The 24983-nt window shown below is 33.3% G+C and overlaps 2 protein-coding genes across 2 annotated transcripts; one reads left to right on the top strand and one right to left on the bottom strand.

Annotated features, from left to right (window-relative positions):
* Positions 1-10695: 10695 nt before the first annotated feature.
* On the top strand, positions 10696-13307 carry LOC108833546 (pumilio homolog 14). The gene is made up of 6 exons (XM_056993599.1): positions 10696-10821; positions 10990-11704; positions 11810-11972; positions 12392-12555; positions 12652-12901; positions 13001-13307. Exons 2-6 carry the CDS (start codon positions 10995-10997, stop codon positions 13100-13102), a joined length of 1389 nt encoding a protein of 462 aa, XP_056849579.1. The 5' UTR covers positions 10696-10821; positions 10990-10994; the 3' UTR covers positions 13103-13307.
* An 8207-nt stretch (positions 13308-21514) lies between these two features.
* Positions 21515-22996, bottom strand: LOC130494654 (F-box/kelch-repeat protein At5g43190). Its single transcript, XM_056993406.1, has one exon. The coding sequence runs from the start codon at positions 22878-22880 to the stop codon at positions 21669-21671; it is 1212 nt and encodes a 403-aa protein (XP_056849386.1). The 5' UTR covers positions 22881-22996; the 3' UTR covers positions 21515-21668.
* Positions 22997-24983: the final 1987 nt, after the last annotated feature.

Genomic DNA, 24983 nt, shown 5'->3' with positions numbered 1-24983 from the left:
AACGTGTCACTATAATTCTGATTCCAGCACCGAAAAACTTATCACTTGATTTGGATTCAAGATTCTGTGAGATTGATTTTTATTGATCATAGCACAGTCCAAGTCACATTAGTTTCACACACACATCGATCAGTCTTCCAAGTTCCAACCATGTACATATCATATAAATCTGTAAGTTATGCACCTCAGCTTATTCATGATTAGAAATTTGATTGTTTCGTTGGTTCATTCGGCCGTGTCCCCTTGGATGGTTTGCAACTGTTTCCTAGTTGTCCCTTGGGTTCATCTATCACCTCTGCCTGTTCGTGCTTGCTCACTCATCTGGCTCCATTTATAGCTCATGCGCACCCAATCTTGGCTCGCGATCGTTCACATGCCTAAGCACAGCTCGCGATCGTTCACATTAATTATCTCTTCCTTCCATATGAAACTGTTCTAAAACTGTTCAAATATGTTTTATAGAAACTAAACACGGTCCTTTTGGTTCGTTAAGTTAGACATATACTGAGAAAAAAAATTGTACAGTATTGTCAAATCATTTTCCAAGGTATCAAAAAGGTTTCAGAAGTTTTAATTTCGAAGATACAAATAGAGTAGACCATGTTCGTGTGACGTCACGCAATAACGTGTTTGCGTAAATGCCTAGTCCCAACTCAATTCCAGACTTTTTTTTATTAACTTGAAGTATGCTAGACTTCTAAAATGCAGGAAATGCAGGATAATTCTTTTTGAGAATAGTGTTGATGCTGTAAATAATTAGAAGCATAGAAGCATAGTTGCATTTGATGTAAAAAAAGTTTTTGCTTGAATAAAATTTAACATTTATTCAAAAAAAAAAAGGGTTCACAATAATCTTCAAAGTGAGATACAGTCCAAAATAGAAATTCTCTTGAGATATTCATATAAATTGTAAGTAATGAAACCATATCTGCATGATAACATTATAGTTTTACATTTGAGAGAAATCGATTCATAATCTGAACCAACAAGACAACTTTTCATCCGATAAAAACCACTAAAACATTAGAATGTGATTAACTTTCTTTTGTTTGTTAAACGTTTTTAAAGTCAATCTCCGGCTTGTACAAGAAAAGTAGAATCAATTTGCATAATTTACGTTTCATCAACCAAGTGATAAAAGTCTCATGAAAAAACCAATCAATATACACAAAAATAAAATATATAATAAGAAAAATCATGTACAAAATCCGCCTTTTCACCACAAAATTGACAAGAAAAAATCTCCTAAATAGTTAAAAAAATTATTCTATAAATATCTCTTAAAGATCAAATTGACCAAATTAAGGTTCACTAAATGGGTAAATAATAATTATATCTTCACTTTTAAATTTATAAAATAAATAAATATTAAAATAGAAAATAATAAAATAAACGATAGAAATAAATATTAAAAATATAAAAATTAAATAAAATACAAATGTTAAAATATATAGAATAAAAATTTGCTTCCTTTTCCTAATTTTTGGGAAACATTTTTTTTTTATGAAAACCTTCTTGAACATATATGATATGAGAATTCTGAAATATCTTCATAAATGTGTATGTATATTAAGAAGATCTTCCTAAGTGTGTATGATATTTTATTGAATTTGACTTATATTCATATTTAAATATGTATAATGAATTTATAAAATTTAGATATTAAATTCAGGAAGATCTACTTAAAAACTGTACAAATATATTATATATATCGAAAATATTCATGAATATATTTATGAAACTCTTTCTAAATATACACTAAAACGTATTTTTAATACATATATACAAAATTTCCTAAATTTTGTGAAGAAATTATATATATATATATATATATATATCAATATCTTCCTAAATTTAAGAAGATATTATACTTATTCACAACGTTTTCCTAAATATATATTTAACTCAAATTCAGAAAGATGTTATGCATATTCTATAATATCTTCCTAAATTTTATAAAGAAAAATTGTTTGGCAAAAGATTATTTTTAAATGAATTATTTTTTTGAATTTAAATATTTAATTATTGAATATATTTGTAGGAAATGATACAATTTTCATTTAATATTTAAATAAAAATATTTTAGTCACTTTAACCCTTATGGATTAGCTTGGAAAAAAACACATTTGGAATTATTTGAAGCTATTTCTTAATCGATGATGCTCATTATATTTTAGAATGTAAATTGTTTTATTTAAAGTAAAAAAATAATAAAATATTTCTTTTTAAAATTTATATATAATGTTAAATATAACTTAGCAAAATATCAAAATATTTAAGTTATATAACAGATTTAAATACACAATATGTAATAAATATTTATATATAGAAACAATTTATATTTTGAAACAAAAATAGTTATAATAAATTATATTATGAAACAAAGGAATTATATAATAGGACAAACAATAAACGTTGAGGGAATTATTTGGTTGTGTTGATCAAAAACTATAAACAATTGCATATATACTGAAACTCCCCCCCCCCCCCCCCCCCCCCCCACATACTATAACTGTCAGATCCAAAGAGATATGCAAAATTAGAACTTACAAGTGGTACTGTTTTCTTTCTTTCTTTTCTGGTCGAAATTGGTAGGTTGAATGACAAGACGTTGTAGCCCAATGGTTAGGACGGGTCCCCGCCTGCACCCAGGTAGGGGGTTCGATCCACGCCGGAGGGAACTACCTTGCAACGCTCTTGTCACCCACACGGATATGGGCCATGCTTTCGGCCCATTTGAAAAACTGGGAGGGGCGTCTATCCGTGGGCATTCCTTCCCCTTGGGGATTAGTCTGGGCCTTCTGGGCCTGGGATACCCCCAGGTTAAACAAAAAAAAAAAAAAATTGGTAGGTTGAATAAACTGTTGGATCACGTTCATGCCCATCTCATTATTTATTCATATGATCCAACAAATTGCAGATATGCCCATCAACAAATTTAGTTGCGTGTTATAGATCACAAACCATGTGCAACTTTCAAGTTGCCATGTGTTAGAAAAAATAACTGCATATACATCTGTATCTATAAATTAATTATAAATGAAATTTATCTTATGATAATAGCACTTAATTCAAATGCAAACATAACTAATGGCCATATTCGTTTTTGTATTCAGCTGTACCATCTAAATACAGCATTTGAATATTACATTGAATGTTCAATCCAACTGTATTCCTTTTTATAATTTTTATTTGCATATAGATATAACATTTAGATGCTAAATTGTTCGTTTATAATAGCATGTGAAAGTACTATTAAAAAGATATGAAAGACACCACTTATACAATTGATGATTAATTAATTATTATATTTGAATAAATATGTCTAAATTATATTTGTAAAAAGGTAATTACTATAGTTAAATAATTTTGGGAAATTTTATTTTATGGTTCTGGCATAAAATCTGATTTTACAGTTTTGAATATCTGATTTTATGGTTTTGATGAAAAATATGATTCTATGGTTTCCGTTGGAAAATTCAGTTTACTGATTTAAGCAGAATTTTTTTTCTGGTTTTAGCAAAAATATGATTTAGTGTTTTAGCGAGAAAAAAATGATTTTTATAAATTCGGAAGTATTCTCTCGGATTTGAGTCTTTATATATTTTAACAAAGAAATTAATACAAAATCGATTCAAATCCATTATAAAATCAAATCTATTAATAAATTCGTATGATTATTGAACACTTGATTTGAATTAGAATTTATAAATCGTTAAACCAATAACACATGATTTTAATATGAATCGTAAAATCGTAGATTTAATAACACTAGATTTAATTTAAATTATTTAAATTCATTAAAATACACTAACTAATAATTCCCGCTAATACAATTTTCTCGCACCGCGCACCCTTTGAACTAGTGAAGACAGATACAAATATTAGGTAGAATGGACATGTCGATGGCAAATAATGAAACACACTTGTCTAATTTCAAGGGAAAATCCTGTAACATTCCGCCTACTAAAAACAAGATTGATTTGCATTTTACTTTCACGTGGAAAAAGTATTTATAAGAAATTGGTGTTTTCCACAGTTATTGTAGACCTTTGACATTTCGGAAAGATGTGTGTTAACTATTTAGTATTTTCTAGTTTCTGCCGTTGTTTTTTTTCTTTTCGGCTCAGCATCGAATTTTGACGTTAATCGGTGAAACACAACAATTTGACACTAAAATTCAAGGGTCAAAATTCAATTATAGAGACAAAGAAACATTCTAGTATCACCCATAAACACATCTATCTTATTAAAACAGAAACATTCTGTTGGACCTAACATTTATTTTGTAAGTTTTTAAATTAAATACACATCTATACTTTATAGTTAAACCTACATTAAATCACTAATGTTCCTTTCTTTATACTACTATCCATGTTTCCAAACAATATACTTATTTCTTTATACTACTATCAATGTTTCCAAACAATATATTTTTATACTACTATCAATGTTTCCAAACAATACAATAATTAATCTTAGTTATTTTATATCTATCATTTTCTCTTTAAAATTTTGTAGAAACGTTATAATTTCATAAATTGCAAAATAATGAACTTTAAACTTTGGATTATAAGACTACAAAATATGAAACTATTTCAATTTAAATCCAATTAGATTACATATCGGTCATCCATCAGTTCAATCGGTTAGTCTCGGGTTTTAGTGATTTTCTTTAATATGAATATTTTAAAAACCTAAATTGAATTGTCAGATCTCCGGATTAACTGGTATAATCACAATCGGGTTGAATTTAAAAACACTGATTTAAATGCAAAAATATTTTAAATACACACTCTTTAAAAATTACCAAAATATTTGTTAAGTTATTAGTGAAATTTTTCATCGTAAAATATTCCGCGCTTCCAAAGCGCGGGTCAAAATCTAGTTTATGGATTATACGCTATCCGTTCAACTTCCTTGTACCCGTAGGATCACAACAAAAACAAGATCATTATATGATCCATCATATTGACTAGTCTCTTAAACCATATAATTCCATATCACTTAACAAAATATTGCAAAAACTAGTTCTAAGCCTTCGACCTATAATAACTTGAAAATTCCAGCTGCATATCGTAGTAGTTTTTTTTTTTCATAATCCAGGGGTTTCCCGCTTTGCGGGTCATTTCCCTGAACCCGGTCAGGCAGCGGTCCACTTTACCCGGAAGGGCTATACCTGGACTAGAGCCCAGTACCACTTTGGTGTCCAGAAGAAGCAGGGCAGTTTCCGCATGGGGGGAGAATCAAACCCGGATGGTGATTGCCACCACAGGCCCGTCCTGCCACTTGGACTACCTCGTCCGGACAAAGATAGGAGTGATGAACGTGACCAACTGCATCAACACCAACATGTGCTTATTCTCAGTCCAGACATTCCGAGAAGCAAGGAACATGAGTTTCGAATCTTGCAGATGAACTGTACATCATAAAAGAAGACGTACCCAAGGCTCATGGTCTCTGCTTGATCAATGAAACTCACCAATAAAAGTGGGGTTGAGGTTTTGGCACCAACCACGATCGAGATTGAGAGCCTACCACATCACAGTAGAAACAAATGCATCGAATCTGACTATCATTTCGGTACTGTGAATGATTTGCTTCCAAACGTGAAACCACTGAGAATTAAAGGGCTCCCATCGACCAACTGAAAGGCTTGAACCTTTTCAAGTCCTGTCTCCGAGAACCAGAGAATTAGCTTTTTCTGCATGAAGCTATCTTGATACTGTTTATATGTTCAAGTTTATTCTTTGAGTTATTCTTCAATTTTATAGTGCTACATCGTACTTAGGAATCAAATCCACAAAGAGATTCGGATCACACAATAGACTATTGGTTTTCAATTAAGCTAGACAAATAATAGAGAACAGTAGATCATAGAAAGTAAATAAAGTTGTGAAACGGATGAAAAAACGCTAGAGCCAGAGAAATTCACATGAAATCAGTTGCAAATCAAACAATGTCATGGGTTTATGAATAATGGTTATAGAACTCAAAGCACAACAATCAGATCAGTCAATTTTATCGTAGAGATAATTTATGTTTAATTTGTAGATCAATTTCAAATTTCTTTGTAAATTCAGTCTGTTCAGGCAAGCATTAAAAACAAATTTGATAAGTTCACTAAATACAGAAGGGTGTCAAAATGATCTATAGCTCATGAGTTGGTTCAGCTCAGCTTGATTTTTTATGAGCACGATTTCTATTTTTAGCCTCATTCAATAAATGAACTTAACGATCGAGCATAAATTAGATCACAAGTTATATGAGCAATCTTTAGTGAACATGAGCTAATTTATGAACTTAGTCGTTTTTATACTATACATATATATATATATATATAGGATGACTTCTATTTTTCTTATGTAAGAAAATATAATTTCTATATCAATCATATTTATCTTCTAAAATTAAAATGTAAAAAAGTGTTATATATATATGTATATGTAAAAGAATATTGATGTGAATCCTCATATCATATATCTTTAAAATTAAAATGTAAAATAAAATATCTCTAACTCTCATGTGGAATATTTCTTTATGATTTGAATAGATGAAAACTTTGAAGATAGATCATCTCAAAACTCTTATGTAGAATATATTTTTGGATTATTGATTTAACTTTGATTTAATTTATTATTAGGTATTGATTTTATTCAGTATTTGATACTATTTTTTCGAATTCCAATATTTACATTTTAAAGTATATTATGAAAATTATTCACTTTATTTTTATTTTATAATTTTTAATTTTTTTATTTGATCGTGAATTGCCTCATTTAACCTCATGATCTATATGAATTGAATCCGATTATATATATTAAAACTCATATAATCAATAAGTATTATATATATCCACCTATGCCACATTTAGGTGTCCGCGTATACATCTATGCGATTATAAGTATTATATATATCCACCTATGCCACATTTAAGTGTCCGCGTATACATCTATGCGTTGGACAGAGAAAGAGAGCATAGCGTATTTCAGAACATTAGTTAATAGTAAGATTGTTGTTTCAATACCAAACCATATTGGCCACCTACTAACCAATAAAAACTCCATTTCTTACAAAATTTGCTAACTATTTTAATTCCTACTTTTTATTACTTTTAACTTTTTTACAAAAGGCTTTTTATTTCTTTTAAACAAATATTTTTTTCCAACCTTGTTAAGAAAGTCATAGAGTACAACATCATGTGTTGTGTAGAGTCTGGAAAAACTCAATTCATTATATGAATGCACATCGATTATTTTGACTCGCGCTTATAAATATTAAAAGCTTGAACTTGAAGAATTCAACTGAATATATGTAAAAACGTGATAACAAAATGAGATAGTCCAACATTCTTGGTCAAGAATGAATGCCCATTGGTTACACACGCACACACAAATGCATATATAAGCAAAAATCAAGGAACGATTCTCTTAAATCTGAAAAGAAAGAAAACAAGAAATAGAAGAAAAAGATAGAAGTAATTTAAAAAATAGCTATAACAATGGGGAAGAAGATTAATGTGTTTGTGTTATGTATGATCTTTTTACTGGTGTGCCCGTCTTTGATGGTTCGGATGGTTGATTGCCGAGCCTTACGATCGATGCAATTAAAAGATATCAACTGCCAAGATCAATCCACCGCGGCGGCCATAAAGGTGAAGAAAAGCTGGAGCAGTGAACGTCCTTTGGTGAGGAGCTATGGTTTCCGGTTAGTGTCTGGGCCGAACAGAGCAGGAGTTGGCCACTGATCTGACAATTACCACTTCCTTTATTTTGATCTTTTTCGGAATCACTTTTGGTTTTCTTCTATTTAATTCAAATGTGTGTAACTCGAAAGTTTTTGTTGAATGATTCTTTCAAGGAGTTGTAACATCCATCCCTCCATTGGACTATTTTTTTGCACGTATTAACTTATACATGAAGCAAAACCTAAACTAAAAAGAGAGAATTCTCTCTCGTTTTACTTTTTCCCCAAACCTTTAATCTAGCCGTCACCTTTTGTTCCTCCGACCTCCTACATCCTCCTTGCTTCAACTTCTGTGGTTTGGTTGGATTGCGGCCGGATATGTCAGATCTAAATGAATCTCGGGTGTGTGCTTGACTTCTCCCGAGGGTTGGAGATGTGGTGTTCGGTCGTATTCCAACAGGAAGCGCTGTCTCTCTAGAGGTAGATCTAGGTTCGGTTTGGGTTGCATCTAGGTTAGATTCATGCAAAGCGTTGCTGCCTTTACTCCTCCAGTCAGTTTTCTGCCTCCTCTTGCAACAGCTTACAATGGCTGCGTTTTGGAGATGGATATGTCTCTTCTGGTGCCTCTAGGTGGCTCAGAGTTTCCGTGCTTTTTGCTATGTCTTTAGCATTTGCACCCTTTGAAGGCTCCTTCTCTCCTTCGCAGCCTGCTGGTTGGAGTCTTTGACCCTCGGCTCTTTATAGTTCCAGAAGGATTACGACGAACAATTATGCCTTGCCTCTTAGATGTTTTGATGCCGAAATATTTTTTTGAGACGTGTACTTGTGAGAAGGGACCCGATTTGAGAGCCAAAATACTCCCGCCTGCTTCCACCAGTGTCGCTCCATTGTTCCACTGTTGGCTTCATCGTGTCTGATTTGGATTCTCAAATAAATTACTCCCTCTGTTTCGTTATAAGTGTCGTTTTAGATTTGTGCACACGGATTAAAAAAGCATTTAATTTTGCATATTTTCAATATAAAAACATCATTACCGATACAATTCAACCAATAGAAAAATAAAATGGAGAATAAAGTTAATAAATTTTGCATTGAAACTCTAAAACGACACTTATTTTGCAACGAAAAAAATTCTCTAAAACGACACTTAATATGAAACGGAGGGAGTAATATCTAACAATTTTTTTGGCAATTAATTACATTAGTTAATCTGATATCTCAAACAAATAAAATCCCTGGATATTCTCATAATTTTAAAAAAATACTAAAAGCAAAAAATTGTTAATCCAGTATATCAACCAATTTAAACTCCAAATTCAAATGAAATTAATTATTTTAACACGATGGTAACCATTTAACATTATAAAAATGAATATGTATCTTAATCATGTTTACGATTTGAAAGAACTCAATTAGTTAAGCCTAGTAATAATACTTTATAAAAATATTGAAAAATTTACCAATATAGAATATATTTATTAGAGACCAATTATTCAAGAACCAGACCAGAACCAAATTGAACTCAAAATTTTAATGGTTTTTAACATTAGTATCCAAATTGACCAAACCAAATTCATCTCTTATGAGGGTCTCTCATGAATAAATGTGTGAACTCAGAATATAATACATATGGGTGTCAATTCGGGCTGGTCCGGTCCTGCCTAAACCCGATAAACCCGTAAATATCTGATCCCAACCCGATCCGGTCCGGAAATATTTTAGGCCTATAATTCAAACCCCGGTCCAGCCCTTATAGGATTTTTCGGTTTTTTTTGCTTTTCGACAAATAATATGTGTTGTCGTTTCTAGCGTTTTAATACATATGAATTTTATAAAAAATCATTTTTAACATTTTAAAAAAATGTAAAGCGAGTTTAAACTTTTCTTCTTTATCAAAAATATTTTACTTTTTCGTATGCTTTTAAAAATATTATAAACTAACCAAATTTAATAAGATTTAAATTACCAAATATAAATTTAAACTAAACATATAAGAGAACAAAATTTATGATAAATAAGATCAAACGTTTCGGACTTTGTATGTTGAAAAAAACAATGTTATCAAAGAAGAAGTTACAATTGCAAATTTGATCAAATAGTAAGGTGCATTAACAACTTTTATATTTTTATTAGAGTTTAGATTAAAATTATTAAAATAATATATTAATACTAATTAAAGATTTTGATTACAAAAATGATAATACTTAAATTAAAATACAAAGTTTTGGGTTTTCGGGCCGGTTAATCCGAAGAGCTTAAATCCAAAATATCCAAAGTTCGAATATACTTATCTCGAAAAGCCCGATTTTTTGGGTTTATAAAACTAAGCCCAAACCTGTTAACTTTTAGGGCCATGCGGGTTCGAGCTGCGGATTTCGACCTAGTTGACATGTCTACTAATACATACTTCAAAATATCACTATCTTAAAAATTTAAAATTTGATAAATTTCAACACTAATGATTGATTTAAATCATTGATTGAATAACACATCATATTTGTATCACATGTCTCATTGTCTTGATAATGAAAACTCACATATTTATAAAAACCTTAAAATAAATATTTAAAAAATTATATTCTTTTGATATAAGTGAATGGTAACAAGAAAAAAATTTCTGATTACTTTATTTAGCTGATAATATTTCAAGATTTTAATAATTAACTCAAGATCATATGTAAACACTAAAACATTTCAAAGATGTAATTATTTACAACAATATATTTTTAATGTAAATCTAAACTACTTTAGTCTTTACCAATCGATGTACATAACTATACAAGATTATATTAATCTGTTACGTCAATCATTTGATTTAGATACTTAGAAGTTAATCTTTTCTAATTGTATTTAATATAATATAAACTAAGATTTTTTTTACCACATAATATAAACTAAGATTATATTTAGCTGATGATAATTTTTCAATATCTTTAATAATTATCTTTTTGAAATTATATACCTAGATCGCATAATTATCTACAAAAAATATTATAAAATAAGTTTATGGGAACTTCGATATTTCTCTGATTATTTAATGTGCATTGCATAGACAAAAACCTAGAGACGAGAGAGAAAAGCCAGAGCTAGAGAGAGACGGGGAAAAGAGTAAAAGAGATTTACAGAATTCAAAACGTATTTGGTTCAATCTTCTTAGATTTTTCTTGTAGATTTTGTTGTTCGTTCTTAGAAATCTCTCTTTACTTTACCTAAATCAGTATTTTTCCATTTATATCTTAAAATCTTTCTCTCTCTTTCCGTTATATTCTCTTACTTTTTTTTCTTTGTGTTTTTCTTGTTCAGCTATCATGGATTCGTCTCAAGGAAAGGGAGAGGGAGACAAAACAAAGAAAAAGGAGAATCCAACAACTCAGGCGAATCAACGTGGTGCATCTCAGCCGCAACCTCCTCAAACCCTCAACGAGATGTCTAGATACTACAGTGATGCTAATCTGCCAACCCTAGAATCTTATTTCTGTTCTCTCTCCGTTGCCGATTCAAGTGCTCGTCAGCAGAATCCGTTTCCTGATAACCGTTGGACCAATGGATCGTCTTCATCGTCGTCAATCAATGGCGGCGCTGGTGATGGGCCATGGAATAGTAACAATGGTGTTTTCCTAAACGGAAACTCGCAAAACGTTCCTTACTACTCAAGAGGTCGTTATTGGGCTTCCACCAATGGGTACAACAGTTCGTGGAGGAGGAGGAGCAACCAAGGCTCCTTGAACAGCCATGTGTCTTTTGGGAACCCTAGAATGAGATCGATTGCTTCGCTTGCTAAAGATCGGAGTTCGAGTGCTGAGTTACAAAGGAAGATCTCTGAGGGTTCCAAGGAGACCATTGATGTGATCTTCGAGGGTGTTATCTTTCACGTCTGTGACTTGATGGTTGACCCTTATGGTCATCACGTTATCATGAAGCTTATGGAGAGATGCAACTCTGAACAGATCAGTCGGATTGTTGATGTGATCACTCAGCAACAGTTTCGATTTGTTGACATTTGCATCGATTCTTTCGGGTACACACCTCTTATCAACCTTTGTTGAGTTGTCTAAAAGCATTAGGGTCAGTTTTATTATGTGTTCTTAGTTTGGATCTTTTTTCGTTGTTTTGGTATTATCAGAGCCCTTTCGGTAAGGTCGCTGTTGAAGTGGCTTCGATCTGAGGAACAAATTGTGCGAATAGTGCGAGCTATCAGCTTGGGAGCACTTGCATTTACAAGTAGCGGCAATTCATTTGCGATGATTCTCCAATGCTTCAAGCAGTTTCATCCCTTGCTCACTGAGGTAAGCATCTCATCCACAGTACTCTACCTTCTTGATATATTTTTTATGATATGGTTGGTTCTTTTTAGTCAATTTTTCATGTCTTTCTCAAACTTGAAGTCACTTCCTTGTATATATATATATAGTTGAAGTAATATACCGTAGCAACTCAAATTAGTTAAAATAGTTAGATGGACCAATTTAGTGTTCACTTTTGCTTCTTGTCAGTTAATTTTGTAATACGGTCTGTATTCTTCACTTCATGATTTTTTAATCAAGTCATGACCAAAAACACAATTCTAGAATATCTGTATGGTATGTTATGTAGCAGTTCTAAACTATCTACCCTTCTTACTTGTGGTACAAGTAAAATTAGCAATCATACAGGTTTGGTCTTGGAATATGACACTCCCTTGCGTTTTGTCTTCTGTTCTTTACAGGAACTTCTTGAGGTTATCGCTCAAAACTGTTTGCGGATAGCAACTGATGAATACGGCTGCCGCATGCTTCAACAATGTCTTGGCATTGGTTGTAACGTTGTAAAGCAACGATTGATTCAGGAGATAATCGCTAACGCGTTCAGACTCTGCGCTGACTCCTTCGGGTAAACATGAGATCGATGAATGATCATACATGCAATCGTATTCTTGTGATCTCATATCCTCTTTTGTTTACTCACAAGTACTATGTTCTCCTTCAGAAACTACGTGGTCCAGTATCTACTGGAGCTCGGTGATCCAAATGTGACATTTTCGCTCATAAATCAGCTGCTAGGGAACTTTGCGCACCTCTCCCGTAACAAATTTGCAAGTCATGTTGTGCAAAAGTTCTTGAATATAAAGTATATCGACCCTAGCTCGATCGTACTCGACTTGCTTAGGGATATTGATACACTTCTTTGTGACCCGTTTGGAAACTATGTCATTCAAACGGCATGGTCTGTCTGTACGGTAAGAATATCAAGGCCGTACTTTGATTAATACTGTGGTATATATTTATGCGTAGAGATTATGTTCGGAGATCATGCAAATTTTGTTTGGTGTTTGCAGGGCGAGTTGCGCATGATCTTGATGAGGCATATTGATCGTAATAAACCATTGATGAGGTGCAACATGTATGGGAATAAAATTCTGCAGAAACTCGATCTCTAGAGGAAAAAGAAAGAATGTGCTTGCTTCAGGTTTTCTTTAATGTCATTGGTTTGTATTTTTGACTTAATCGTCGTTGGTTTTTTTAGGTGAGGTTTTTGTTGTTTTGTGAAATCATACACCAGTATGTGTGTCCTGTATTGGGAGATTTGTGTTGGTGTGTTGTCTTCTTTAGCAACTGTCTGTAAAAGACTCCGACTGTTTTCTACATGTATCATGTGTTTGTTGTCTTTTATTCTTCTTATTTTCCATCATTGCTTATTTCATTCAACCTATTATTCATCGATTATTGTTTCTCTTTGTTTCTTTTACGATACGTACGTTATTGCTTTTGATGAAATTTATTTGTGAATGATTGAGCTTTTGTTTTTTTATTGTTATAAACAATATTGTTACTACTTACCAGAGATGGTTTGATAACAAACCCAAAGTCGTTTGTTAAAAAGGAGGTTCTTGTATTTTTTTTTCTTTTCAATGTTTTTTTTTTGTAACTGTTCTTTTCAATGTTTGAACAATCATTTAATACATTAATAAGTTCTCTTACAACTATAAGGTGCAGATGATCTCCTAGACTCGGCAGATACGTTTTTTGAGATGCACACAAATAAAGCGAATGAAAGCTTTCTTTATGTAGCGTCGGTTAGACACTAGTAAATCTGATGGATATCTATCTTATTAAAACAGAAACATTCTGTTGGACCTAACATTTATTTTGTAAGTTTTTAAATTAAATACACCTTTATACTTTATAGTTAAACCTACATTAAATCACTAATGTTCTTTTCTTTATACTACTATCCATGTTTCCAAACAATATACTTATTTCTTTATACTACTATCAATGTTTCCAAACAATATATTTTTATACTACTATCAATGTTTCCAAACAATACAATAATTAATCTTAGTTATTTTATATATATCATTTTCTCTTTAAAATTTTGTAGAAACGTTATAATTTCATAAATTGCAAAATAATGAACTTTAAAATTTGGATTATAAGATTACAAATTATGAAACTATTACAATTTAAATCCAATTAGATTACATATCGGTCATCCATCAGTTCAATCGGTTAGTCTCGGGTTTTAGTGATTTTTTTTTAATATGTATATTTTAAAAACCTAAATTGAATTGTCAGATCTCCGGATTAACCGGTATAATCACAATCGGGTTGAATTTAAAAACACTGATTTAAATGCAAAAATATTTTAAATACAACTCTTTAAAAATTACCAAAATATTTGTTAAATTATTAGTGAAATTTTTCATCGTAAAATATTCCGCGCTTCCAAAGCGCGGGTCAAAATCTATCTTATTAAAACAGAAACATTCTGTTAGACCTAACATTTATTTTGTAAGTTTTTAAATTAAATACACCTTTATACTTTATAGTTAAACCTACATTAAATCACTAATGTTCTTTTCTTTATACTACTATCCATGTTTCCAAACAATATACTTATTTCTTTATACTACTATCAATGTTTCCAAACAATATATTTTTATACTACTATCAATGTTTCCAAACAATACAATAATTAATCTTAGTTATTTTATATATATCATTTTCTCTTTAAAATTTTGTAGAAACGTTATAATTTCATAAATTGCAAAATAATGAACTTTAAAATTTGGATTATAAGATTACAAATTATGAAACTATTACAATTTAAATCCAATTAGATTACATATCGGTCATCCATCAGTTCAATCGGTTAGTCTCGGGTTTTAGTGATTTTTTTTTAATATGTATATTTTAAAAACCTAAATTGAATTGTCAGATCTCCGGATTAACCGGTATAATCACAATCGGGTTGAATTTAAAAACACTGATTTAAATGCAAAAATATTTTAAATACACACTCTTTAAAAATTACCAAAATATTTGTTAAATTATTAGTGAAATTTTTCATCGTAAAATATTCCGCGCTTCCAAAGCGCGGGTCAAAATCTAGTTTAATTTAAAGTAGGTTTTGGTTCTTGTTGTTTTGGAGTCCCAATAGATATGGTCGAAGGTCACTCATAGTTGGGCTGAAATGGACTAAATTATGCAAGATATGGCTCATCGAGTGTTATGAAGATTCTCCAACTACTTATAAAATCCATATATTTTTGGTCAGTGAAGTTTTTCCAATACTTCATATTTGGCATGATGCTTTGGTAAGTTGAGTGGCTAAGGAAAATCATTTCATTGCCTAAGTTCTCTTGGTTAATGAGATATACTCATTTGGTGAACCTCTATTGCAGCTAACTCCTATGTGTCCAGTGTAAATTGATGAAGGTCTAGCCATGGTTCTGATGTCGGCATCACATGAATGTTACATTTAACTTAAACATAAAAATGATCAGCAAAACTGAAAAATATCTGAAATTCAACGTAAATTCTAAGATGCCATGCTACCCTAAACCAATATCATCGTTCAATACCCTTGAAGAATTTGATGGTGTCATCCCTTATCTTAAGCGCTTGATTTTGTTTCTTAGTCCATTTTCAGTAGTTTGCATTGTAGGATCTACCGAGTTTCAATGCCGAGGCCCGCATATGCAATGTGCAAGCAACAATTTAATACCAAAGCCCGCATATGCATGTGCGAGCAACAATTTAAACTGAGAAGCATGCATTTGAAATTAAACAATCGTCGCTATTTGGTCCATCTGGAGTTGGGATTCGGTCCATATAGTTTACATGGTGAACAATAACAAATGATCGGTCTATTTCGTAGCATTAATCAGAAAGTATTACAAATTTGAATCAGACAATATGTTACGTTTTTGGGCTAGTCTATTCTTTAATTTTAAATCATTTTCTCTATGTGCCGACCAGATCAGATGATAGGATTTATCAAATAAATTAAAGAAGATATGGATGGTTTCTTTGTTTTTACCACTTTCTTTAATTTTGGAACTTTTCGAAGTTTCTTCATAACTCGAACTTTAGCCTTTATGGAGTTTTCGTTTCATACATCGACTTTATTTGTTGAGATAGTTTTATTATTATATAAAAGATATAAAAATAAAAGATGGTTGTTCATCTATCTTATTCAAGCATCTACCAAACTATTTGATTGGTTGGTTAGTGAAGTTGTCTGCCCCGATATCATATGCTACACATATTACCTAAAAGTTAAAAATACAATTATTTAAATAGAAGGAGAAAGAAAATATAACTACAATAAAGAACCCATACACTCACTCATAACAAAATGAGAATCATTTTTTTTTGTCGGCTACCCATCTAAACTAGTTCAAGTGGTGATCAGTCGGTTGATCCTCCGTAGAGCATCTCCGTTTGACCGTGTCTGATCTATATGGGAGAAGATTTGGCCCCTCGCCCGTGCTTCCTTTGCTAATGCATCCGCTCGAGTGTTCCGGTTCCGAGGAATATGAGAAAGACTCATATCTTCGAAATCCTCTTGAAGCCTCTGGAAGATCTCGATCTCTGTTGCGAACATTGGCCAGTCCGTCGGATTCACGGTCATGTCCACCAAGTCCGAGCAATCCGTCTCCAGTCGAATCGACGTAATCCTCATGTCCCTCAAACATGATGTCGCCCATAACAAACCTTCCATCTCAGCATGGAGCGCTGATAGGCTCCTGTTGCATGCTCGTAAGCCGAAAACTTCCCAGCCCATATGGTCCTTAAGACTCCACCCTAATCCACTTATCATGCCATTATCGATCCATGACGCATCAATTTGGCAGATAGGGTGTCGGGGTATCCCAGGGGGCATTGTCTCTACTTCTGCGAGAGGAGGTTCATCATGATCCTCATCGGCTTCCTCCTCCTCGTTAGCTTTCCTCCAACACTCGGCTTCGAGAGTCGCATGTTGGAGAGTATCCATCGGGGATACGACTTTCCCATTAAAGAGTTTACCGTTCCTCGCTTTCCAAATGAACCAACAGATCCAAGGGAAAGTATCGAATTGTGGACTCAATAGAGCCACCTCTTTTCTCTTCCAAAACAGGAGATACATGTTTTGAAATATAGATGTACTCGGGAAGTAACCCGGAGGGGACGGGTAGTCCGATAAGGCCCACACCTGTAGGGCTGGGGGGCATTCAAAAAGAAGATGATTTAGCGACTCCACTGGGCCAGCACATCTAGGACAACTCCTATCGGTGCCCATGTGTCTATAGGTGAGGTTCTCCGCCGTCGCCACACAGCCCGAGATAGCCTGCCACAGAAAATGTTTCATCTTACTCGGAGCTTTTATCTTCCACACGTGGCTTTGGAGACTCGTAATGCTTGGTTCTAGAACCCTCTCATGTGAGAGGCTCAACTTGATCGAATAGAGTAGATCATAGCCTGTCTTAACTGAGTATACTCCCGACTTAGTGTGCTGCCAAACATATCCGTCTGGAGAGGACGACCGGAAGGTTCCAGTCCCATTATCAAAGGAATATCCTGTGGATGAAAGAATTCCTGTAAAAGTTGTATATCCCATTCTTTGGTATCATTCCTAATAAAGGAATGAACAAGGAGTTGGGGTAGTCTATAGACGATGTGATCTGCGGGTCTAGGTGGTCGGGGGACTGAATCAGGGACCCACGAGTCACTCCATACCCTTGTTTCTCGACCTGTGCCAATCGTCCTTCGAAGACCCGATCTGAGAAGAGGCTGTGCTGCCATAATACTACGCCATCCATATGATGGTGAGTATGACCGCCGCTCATCCAAGGGAGAAGTGTCAGCATAATATCTTCCTTTTAGCACTCGTGCCAATAGTGAGTCTGGATAGTGTATGAGTCTCCATAATTGTTTTGCAAGAAGTGCTATATTGAAATCATGGAGATCCCGAAAACCTAGTCCCCCGGAATCTTTGGGGTACAGATTTAGTCCCATGCTATCCAATGCATGCCTCTACTGTTTTGTTTCGAACTCCACCAGAAGTTAGAGTTTGTACTCTTCAACTTGTCTGTAATGCCTTGTGGGAGTAAATAACATGACATCACATATGTCGGGACTGCTTGGGCCACCGATTTTATTTGGACTTCTTTGCCTCCTTTAGATAGGAGTCTTGATGACCAATTGTTCACTCGTCCATTGAGCCGATCTTGTACAAATGAGAAAACTTTCATCTTCGAACCACATATTTGTTCGGGTAGTCCAAGGTACATGCCCATACCGCCTTCAGAAGAGAAGCCGAGAACTTCCTTTATATCATGTTTCGTCGAGGCCGGGACTTTATTTCCAAAGAACATAGAGGATTTGGATGCATTTTGTCTTTGTCCTGATGCTTTCCCATATGTATTTAGTGTGTCCATGATCTCCTTGCATTGGCTTATATCCGCCTTACAGAAGAAAAGACTATCATCCGCAAAGAGGAGGTGAGATATCCTCGGGCTCGCTCTCGCAACACGGAGACCTACTATCTTCTTTTCGTCTTCTGCTCCTTTCAACAACGAGATCAAACCCTCCGTACATAGGATGAACAGGAAAGGGGAAAGTGGGTCTCCTTGTCTCAACCCTCGCGTTGGTAGAATTCGCCCTCTTGGTTGTCCATTGACTAGAACTTGATATGAGACCGACGTGACACAACACATAATGAGGTCAACCAGTCTTGCATCAAAGCCCATCTTTAACATCAAAGCCGCTATGAAGTCCCACTCGACTCTATCGTATGCTTTACTCATGTCTGTCTTGATAGCCATGAAGTCCTCTTTACATCTTTGATTCGTTCGTAGGGCATGGAAATTTTCCTGTGCTATCAAAATATTATCGGTAATCAACCGCTTTGCCACAAAAGTCGATTGTGTCTTCGATATCAGGCGCAGGATAATCCTTTTGAGTCTCTTGCATAGAAGCTTAGATATAATCTTATAGCTAACATTGCAGAGGCTAATAGGTCTGAACTCTGTCATATCCTGCGGCTTCTTTTTTTTGGGAGTCAGGCATATATTTGTTTGGTTCAACATCGGGTCAAAGCTGCCCGATGTGAAGAAGTATCTCACTAGTCTTATGAGAATCATATTTTAGTTTACAAATGTAATGATTTAGTAGATTTTGATCTGGACGTCCGCACGAGTGTTATTTTCAATTTTATATGCATATATATTTATTTAGATCATTAGTTGTATTTATTTTTAATTTTAGTCATATATTTAAATGTTTGTATAACTATTTAAATACAATAATTTATAGTTTATATGTTGTATATAATCAACTGCTTAAAACCTCACACATATTTGTTACTTTTATTATATATTTATTTTATTATATTTGCATTTAGATATTAAACATATTAGTATGTGCATGAAAACATATATTTTAAAATTATTTGTATTTAATTTATGTTACTCTTTTACCCATCTTTTCAAAACTGGATTTCCTATAGCAATATTTTTATGTTTATTCATTTTACATAATATATTATTGTATATAAAAAGTTTACAAGATGTTAACTTTTATACATGTGTTATATAGTCTCTTAATGTTAAGCCGTTATGTAATCATATTACATTTTAAATGAAAAATATCAAAAGATATTATGATTAAAATATTTCAAAAATTCTATATATTATTACTTTTATTAATATACATTTAATAAAAAAATTTAAGGGTGGTACAACTTAAAAATCACATAAGAAATGAAGTTGTGACTTCTATTTAATGCATACTAATAGTTCATTGCTAATTACAAAGTTAGTAAAAATATTTACATAATTATTTTTGAAAATTAAGTTTATTGTTAAAATATTTAAATCAACATAATAATTTTCTTTTAATATGACTGATTGTGATTATATAATAAATAAAACAGAATATAATATTTATTTTTATTTTATAAATGATAACTGAATAAATTAATGTATAATAATATTTTCAAAAACAATTACGAAATTAGTCAAAATATTTACATATAATTTCTGAAAATTAAGATCTTGTTAAGATCTTTTTAACAGATTTTTGAAATTTTTAATATATATATTATCTTTTAAATGAAAAGATATAAAAAAATATTATGATTAAAATATTTCAAATATTTTATATATTATTAGTCTTATTAATATAAATTTAATAAAATAATAGAACCCACAAATACATACACATATACAATATATACATACAACACATGTACAACTTTGGAACTCCAATGGGTAGAAATACAACACATCTATATATACTAATAAAGTTGGCTTTTTTATCTCCTTGGGGTAAAAAATGCCATGTGGCATTTTCCTTTTAATAATTAAAATATTTTATTAACTTAAATTTAATGAATTTTGGTATTAATTGTGAAATAAATGGGGGAGAGGAGGTTAAATTTAATAGATGTTTTAATTCTGGTTTATATTGGATTGAAAAATGTCTTGATTTTTTTAGATGTCATAATTCTTATGTTACAACTTTTTTAAATAATCTAAACTATTTCTTAATATTTTGTAAGTACACTTAAAATTCTTACCTTTAGTTTTTATATATATTTGTTTCCATAGCTAATATATTATTATATAATAAAACTAATTTATTTATTAACCCGCAATTCATCTGCGGTTAATCCAATGATTCGGTAAATCATCTGATTCAGTCGGGTTTCAAAACACTAGTTTATAGGATTTTTGTGTATTTGATGTTGACGATGGAGAATATAGCCTCTACAATTCTCCTTTTTAACGCAATAGACGTAATCATTCATATAATCAATCCAGAAATCACATTCATCACACCATCTCCTATTGAATGCTTCTTTAGTTTCTGCTTTCTCAGTTTCATGGTATATGTATAGATGGTGTGAGAGTTCGGACGATACTCCCTTTACTTTTTTCAATTCAATCATTGTCGAATTTCCAGTTTCATTGCTCGGAGTTAAAGACAAATCAGTGTAGAGATGTTCAAACTAGGCTACAACAATTTTGGCAAGCTTGAAATGTTAAGAAAGGAGAAAGATATTGGGGTTGATAGGTTGTTGATTAATGGGACGGTACACCGATTTCTTATTTCAGTTTACCAGCTAATGATTGCTTATTTTTAAAGTAGCAGATTTCTTATGCATCATCTCTTTTGTCAACTTTCTTAGGTTTCTTAAAAGAAAATTCAGTCTATGACATGAGTATTTAAGATTCCAACTAAAAAATACCTTTTTACGACTTAATTTTTATTCTATTTTTATTAAATCGATTAGTAACAACTACTTATGCTCTTTTACTTTGAACTAAATAACTTCAAACAAAATAATATATTACGGTCGCCAATCATTATAAAAAATCAGAAAATATTATTTTTACATATTTTCATTTTACATATTTTCTTTACTAACACCATATAATAAATTATTAATTTAAGTAAGAAAAAAACATACAAATCCTACGCGCCGGAATATCACTAGTATACAAATACAGTTGAGCTATTAAAATTGTTTTTTTTTTGTTAAATGCACATTGATCATTGATGATGAAACAAACAATGCCTAAAATTTAAAAACATTTTATTTCACCAAGAGAAACCAGAGATTGTAAGACAGGAAATAATAAGGAGATTCAAAATCGCCGGAAAAAAAAAAGAAAAGGAGATTCAAAATCAATATCAGATACAGACAAATAGATTGAAGACCAATCATATAAATAACTAAACAGAAGCAGACAAGCTCGGGACGAGAGAGAACCAGCGAAACCCACAGCTCCATTTCTCCGGCAACGAAGGACACTTGGGAACCCAATGCCACGTCCTCCTACCAACATGAAAGAAGAGAATCTCAGGCCAATTATAGCAACACACACAGATCATCTCCCTGTGCCAAAGACAGTACACATGCTCGTAGTTGTGGTAACAGACCGAAGTGAATTTCCGACAAACAATGTCCGGGAGCGTTTCAGCTTCGATCCAACTCTCTGTCTCTCCTTTAAACTCGTAAACCTTGATGCTCCTGCAGATCCCGTTGCTTCCGATGCCTCCCACCATGTAAAGAACCTTCCTCTCGGGATCGCTGACTAACCTAGCGAACGCGATCTCGTCGTCCGCCGGAAACACGACGTCTCCGGTGGTGGATGTCGTCCATTTTCCGTCGTCGAGGTTGACGCTCACGAGGAGAAAAGGCTCGGACCTGACGAAGTAGAGTGACCCGTTGTAAAAGACTCCGTCTTGAGTAAACCCACGAGGTAAGACTTGGTCAACGCCGCCGAATATTCTCCACGAGCGGTGCCCGGAATCGTAGAGACAGACGGATCTCGGCTCGGAGGAGGAGATGGTGAAGATCCGGTAGCTTTCGGGGGAAGCCACGAGGGAGAGAAGCTCGAAGGGGAAAGGGTAAAACGGGAATTTGATGGATCGGGAGGATCTGGTCAAGGGGTTGAAGACGGAGAGGGAAGAAGAAGAGGAAGGGGAGACGGAGAAGCAGAGGAGGCCGTGGGAAGAAGAGAGAAGGGAGGCTGCGCAGGTTAGCGAGAGTGAGCGGGGGAGCGGTAACGTGCGCCAGGAGATGAGGTTGGGGTCGAAGAGAGGGAAGGATTGGAGAGACTGAGGGTGAGAGAGGAGGAGGAAAGAAGGGAGGGAGAAGGAGTTGTCGGAGAGGAAATTGGGAGAGAGGATCAGAGACCGGAGATGTTTAGATGTTGTTCGGAGAGAGACGAGGGTTTTGAAAGGGAGGAAAGAGAGGATGTGGTCGAGGATGTGGTTAGGTAGATTGGACCAGATGATCGGATCCATAGAGGTTGGAGAGGAGACGGTTGTGGGGGAAGATTCCGGTGACCAGTAAAGGAAATTGGAGGCGGAGGTTGAAGTGGTTGTGGTGGTGGTGGTGATGGTAATGGGTTTCTTGCCGGGACCTCTGAGTCGGAACATGGTGGGAGATTAGAGAGAAAAAGTGGTTTGAATCAAGTGGTGCTTTACTTCAAGAAGGTTAGGAGAAGGGAAGACGTGTAATGAATCTCCGTTTGTTGACAATAGACGTTGAAAGTTCAAAATCGCAATTAATACGTAACAAAAGTTAGTGCAAAACCAAATTGAACGGAATTAAATAATTCAAGTGTGAAGTCTTTGATCGGTTTGAATGCAGATGCTGATACACAACAATACTAGTTTTAAATTTAATACATACTTCAAAATATTTTCGAAAAAAAACTATTCGAAGTTAGCAAAATTCTACTTTGCTTATGCAATTGTAATCAAGGCAAACAAAAAAAAATAGAATTAATGAAAGTTGTTAGCATTTATCAAGTCAGAACGGCGTAAGACCACCATCATGTTCATTGTTGAAAAAAGGAACAAGTGGGTTATAAAGATTAATCGCTTGATCAAAAAAAAAAAGATTAATCGTAGGACGTCTTTAGTTGACATCGACTTTAAAAATGATATCAAAGACAGTCATACTTACAGTCTATCTTGGGGAAACTTGAATTTGTAAAGAGATAACTACTAGTTTTTTTTTTTGTAAACTAACTACTAGTTAATAACTTAATACTAAGCTGTCTATCAGTTAATATGAAGTGTTTAAAAAGGAGCAGATCATTCAGAATAATTTTCTATTCAAATTTAAGCATCAGACTTGTTCAAAACAAAACTCTCGTGGTCAAGTTTAATTTGTTGCTGGGAGTGGGGAGCACATGTTGTGCTGCTTCAATCATTCAGAATTCTGTATGGAGATAAGAGGACATGATACACAAGCAGGTTTTATGATAAGATTGGGTTTCTTACATTCGGGGATGTTAAAATTCAAGTAAAATCACATGCAAACCACAAGTAGTCTGAAGATAACTAATCGAATTGAAGATAGTTGTCATTGGCAGATTGAATAGGCAGTCCGAAAATGGTTGTTTCAACTTTCAAGGTTGTTTGTTGATACAGAGTTTGATTTCTATACATTTAACGAAGAAATTATATAAGTTTGACAATATATCTGACTTGTTCTGTTTAACATATGTTCACAATTCGACCTAGATCCTAATTAGTAATTCGGATCCAACCAAACTGAGAAATGCCGTGCACGTTTGCGTTTAGCTTGGTGTATCTTCTTATTAATTTGGTATGTACTCCTTTCTTTATATACTTTAGAAAAATCTTTCAAATTTCTAATATAGAAAAATCTTCCAAATTTCTAATATAGAAAAATCATACGAATTATGTTCACTTTTCAACATTTTGAATTTTCATTTCTCATACACTTTATTTTTTATTCTTTTCTTGAATTGTATGTAAAATTAATATTTAAGTAATATCATTTTACATCAAATGCCTCATGACTTTGTGGCTAGAATTACTTTGAGATGTTTTAAAATAGGGAACGTAACTTGGAACACAATTCTTTTATTGTGAACCACTTGACAAAGCTTTCCTCGTATTTACTGTCCCATGGCTTGGATCGACTGTAAATTATTTCTTACTTGTTTTGCGACACTTTGGATAATTAATATGACTAGTCGTGGTCCTCGTGGATGGCTCAGTGGTCGGTGCCATGCCGATACATGTTTCTTTTTTTTTTTCAACTGATGTAGCGAGTGAGGGTGACTAACACATAGAGCTTCTTACTTGTTTATTAATATCTTCACGGATTCACCATTTTCAATAATTTCAAGCATTAAATATTTTCTCAAGTTCATCATGAATGGTGACTAACACATAGAGCTTTTAAATCATTTTTTTTTTTTTTTTTTTTTTTTTTATTATATATATTTATAGATCGACCCCGAGAACGGGAATTCAGATTCGGTTACAAAACTCGATTTGAACAAAAACTCCTAATTCAGTCTATTACATTCTAGCTTCGCCCACCCACTAAACCCGGCACATTCCACTAGTCCGACTTTTGAAATCCTTAGGAATCAGTTACCGTTCTCAACCATTGACAATGATCTCGGGAAGGTGAGGTTCTCCTTGTTTCCTTGGATGCCGGGACTTCCCTTGTCGTCTCTGGAGTAGCTGGTTTCTGATGATCACTTCGAGACAGTG

Source organism: Raphanus sativus, chromosome 9 (genome assembly GCF_000801105.2).
Source record: "Raphanus sativus cultivar WK10039 chromosome 9, ASM80110v3, whole genome shotgun sequence".
Taxonomy (NCBI): Eukaryota; Viridiplantae; Streptophyta; class Magnoliopsida; order Brassicales; family Brassicaceae; genus Raphanus; species Raphanus sativus.
The sequence above is the reverse complement of the archived record's forward strand: the minus strand, read 5'-3'. Positions and strand labels throughout refer to the sequence as shown.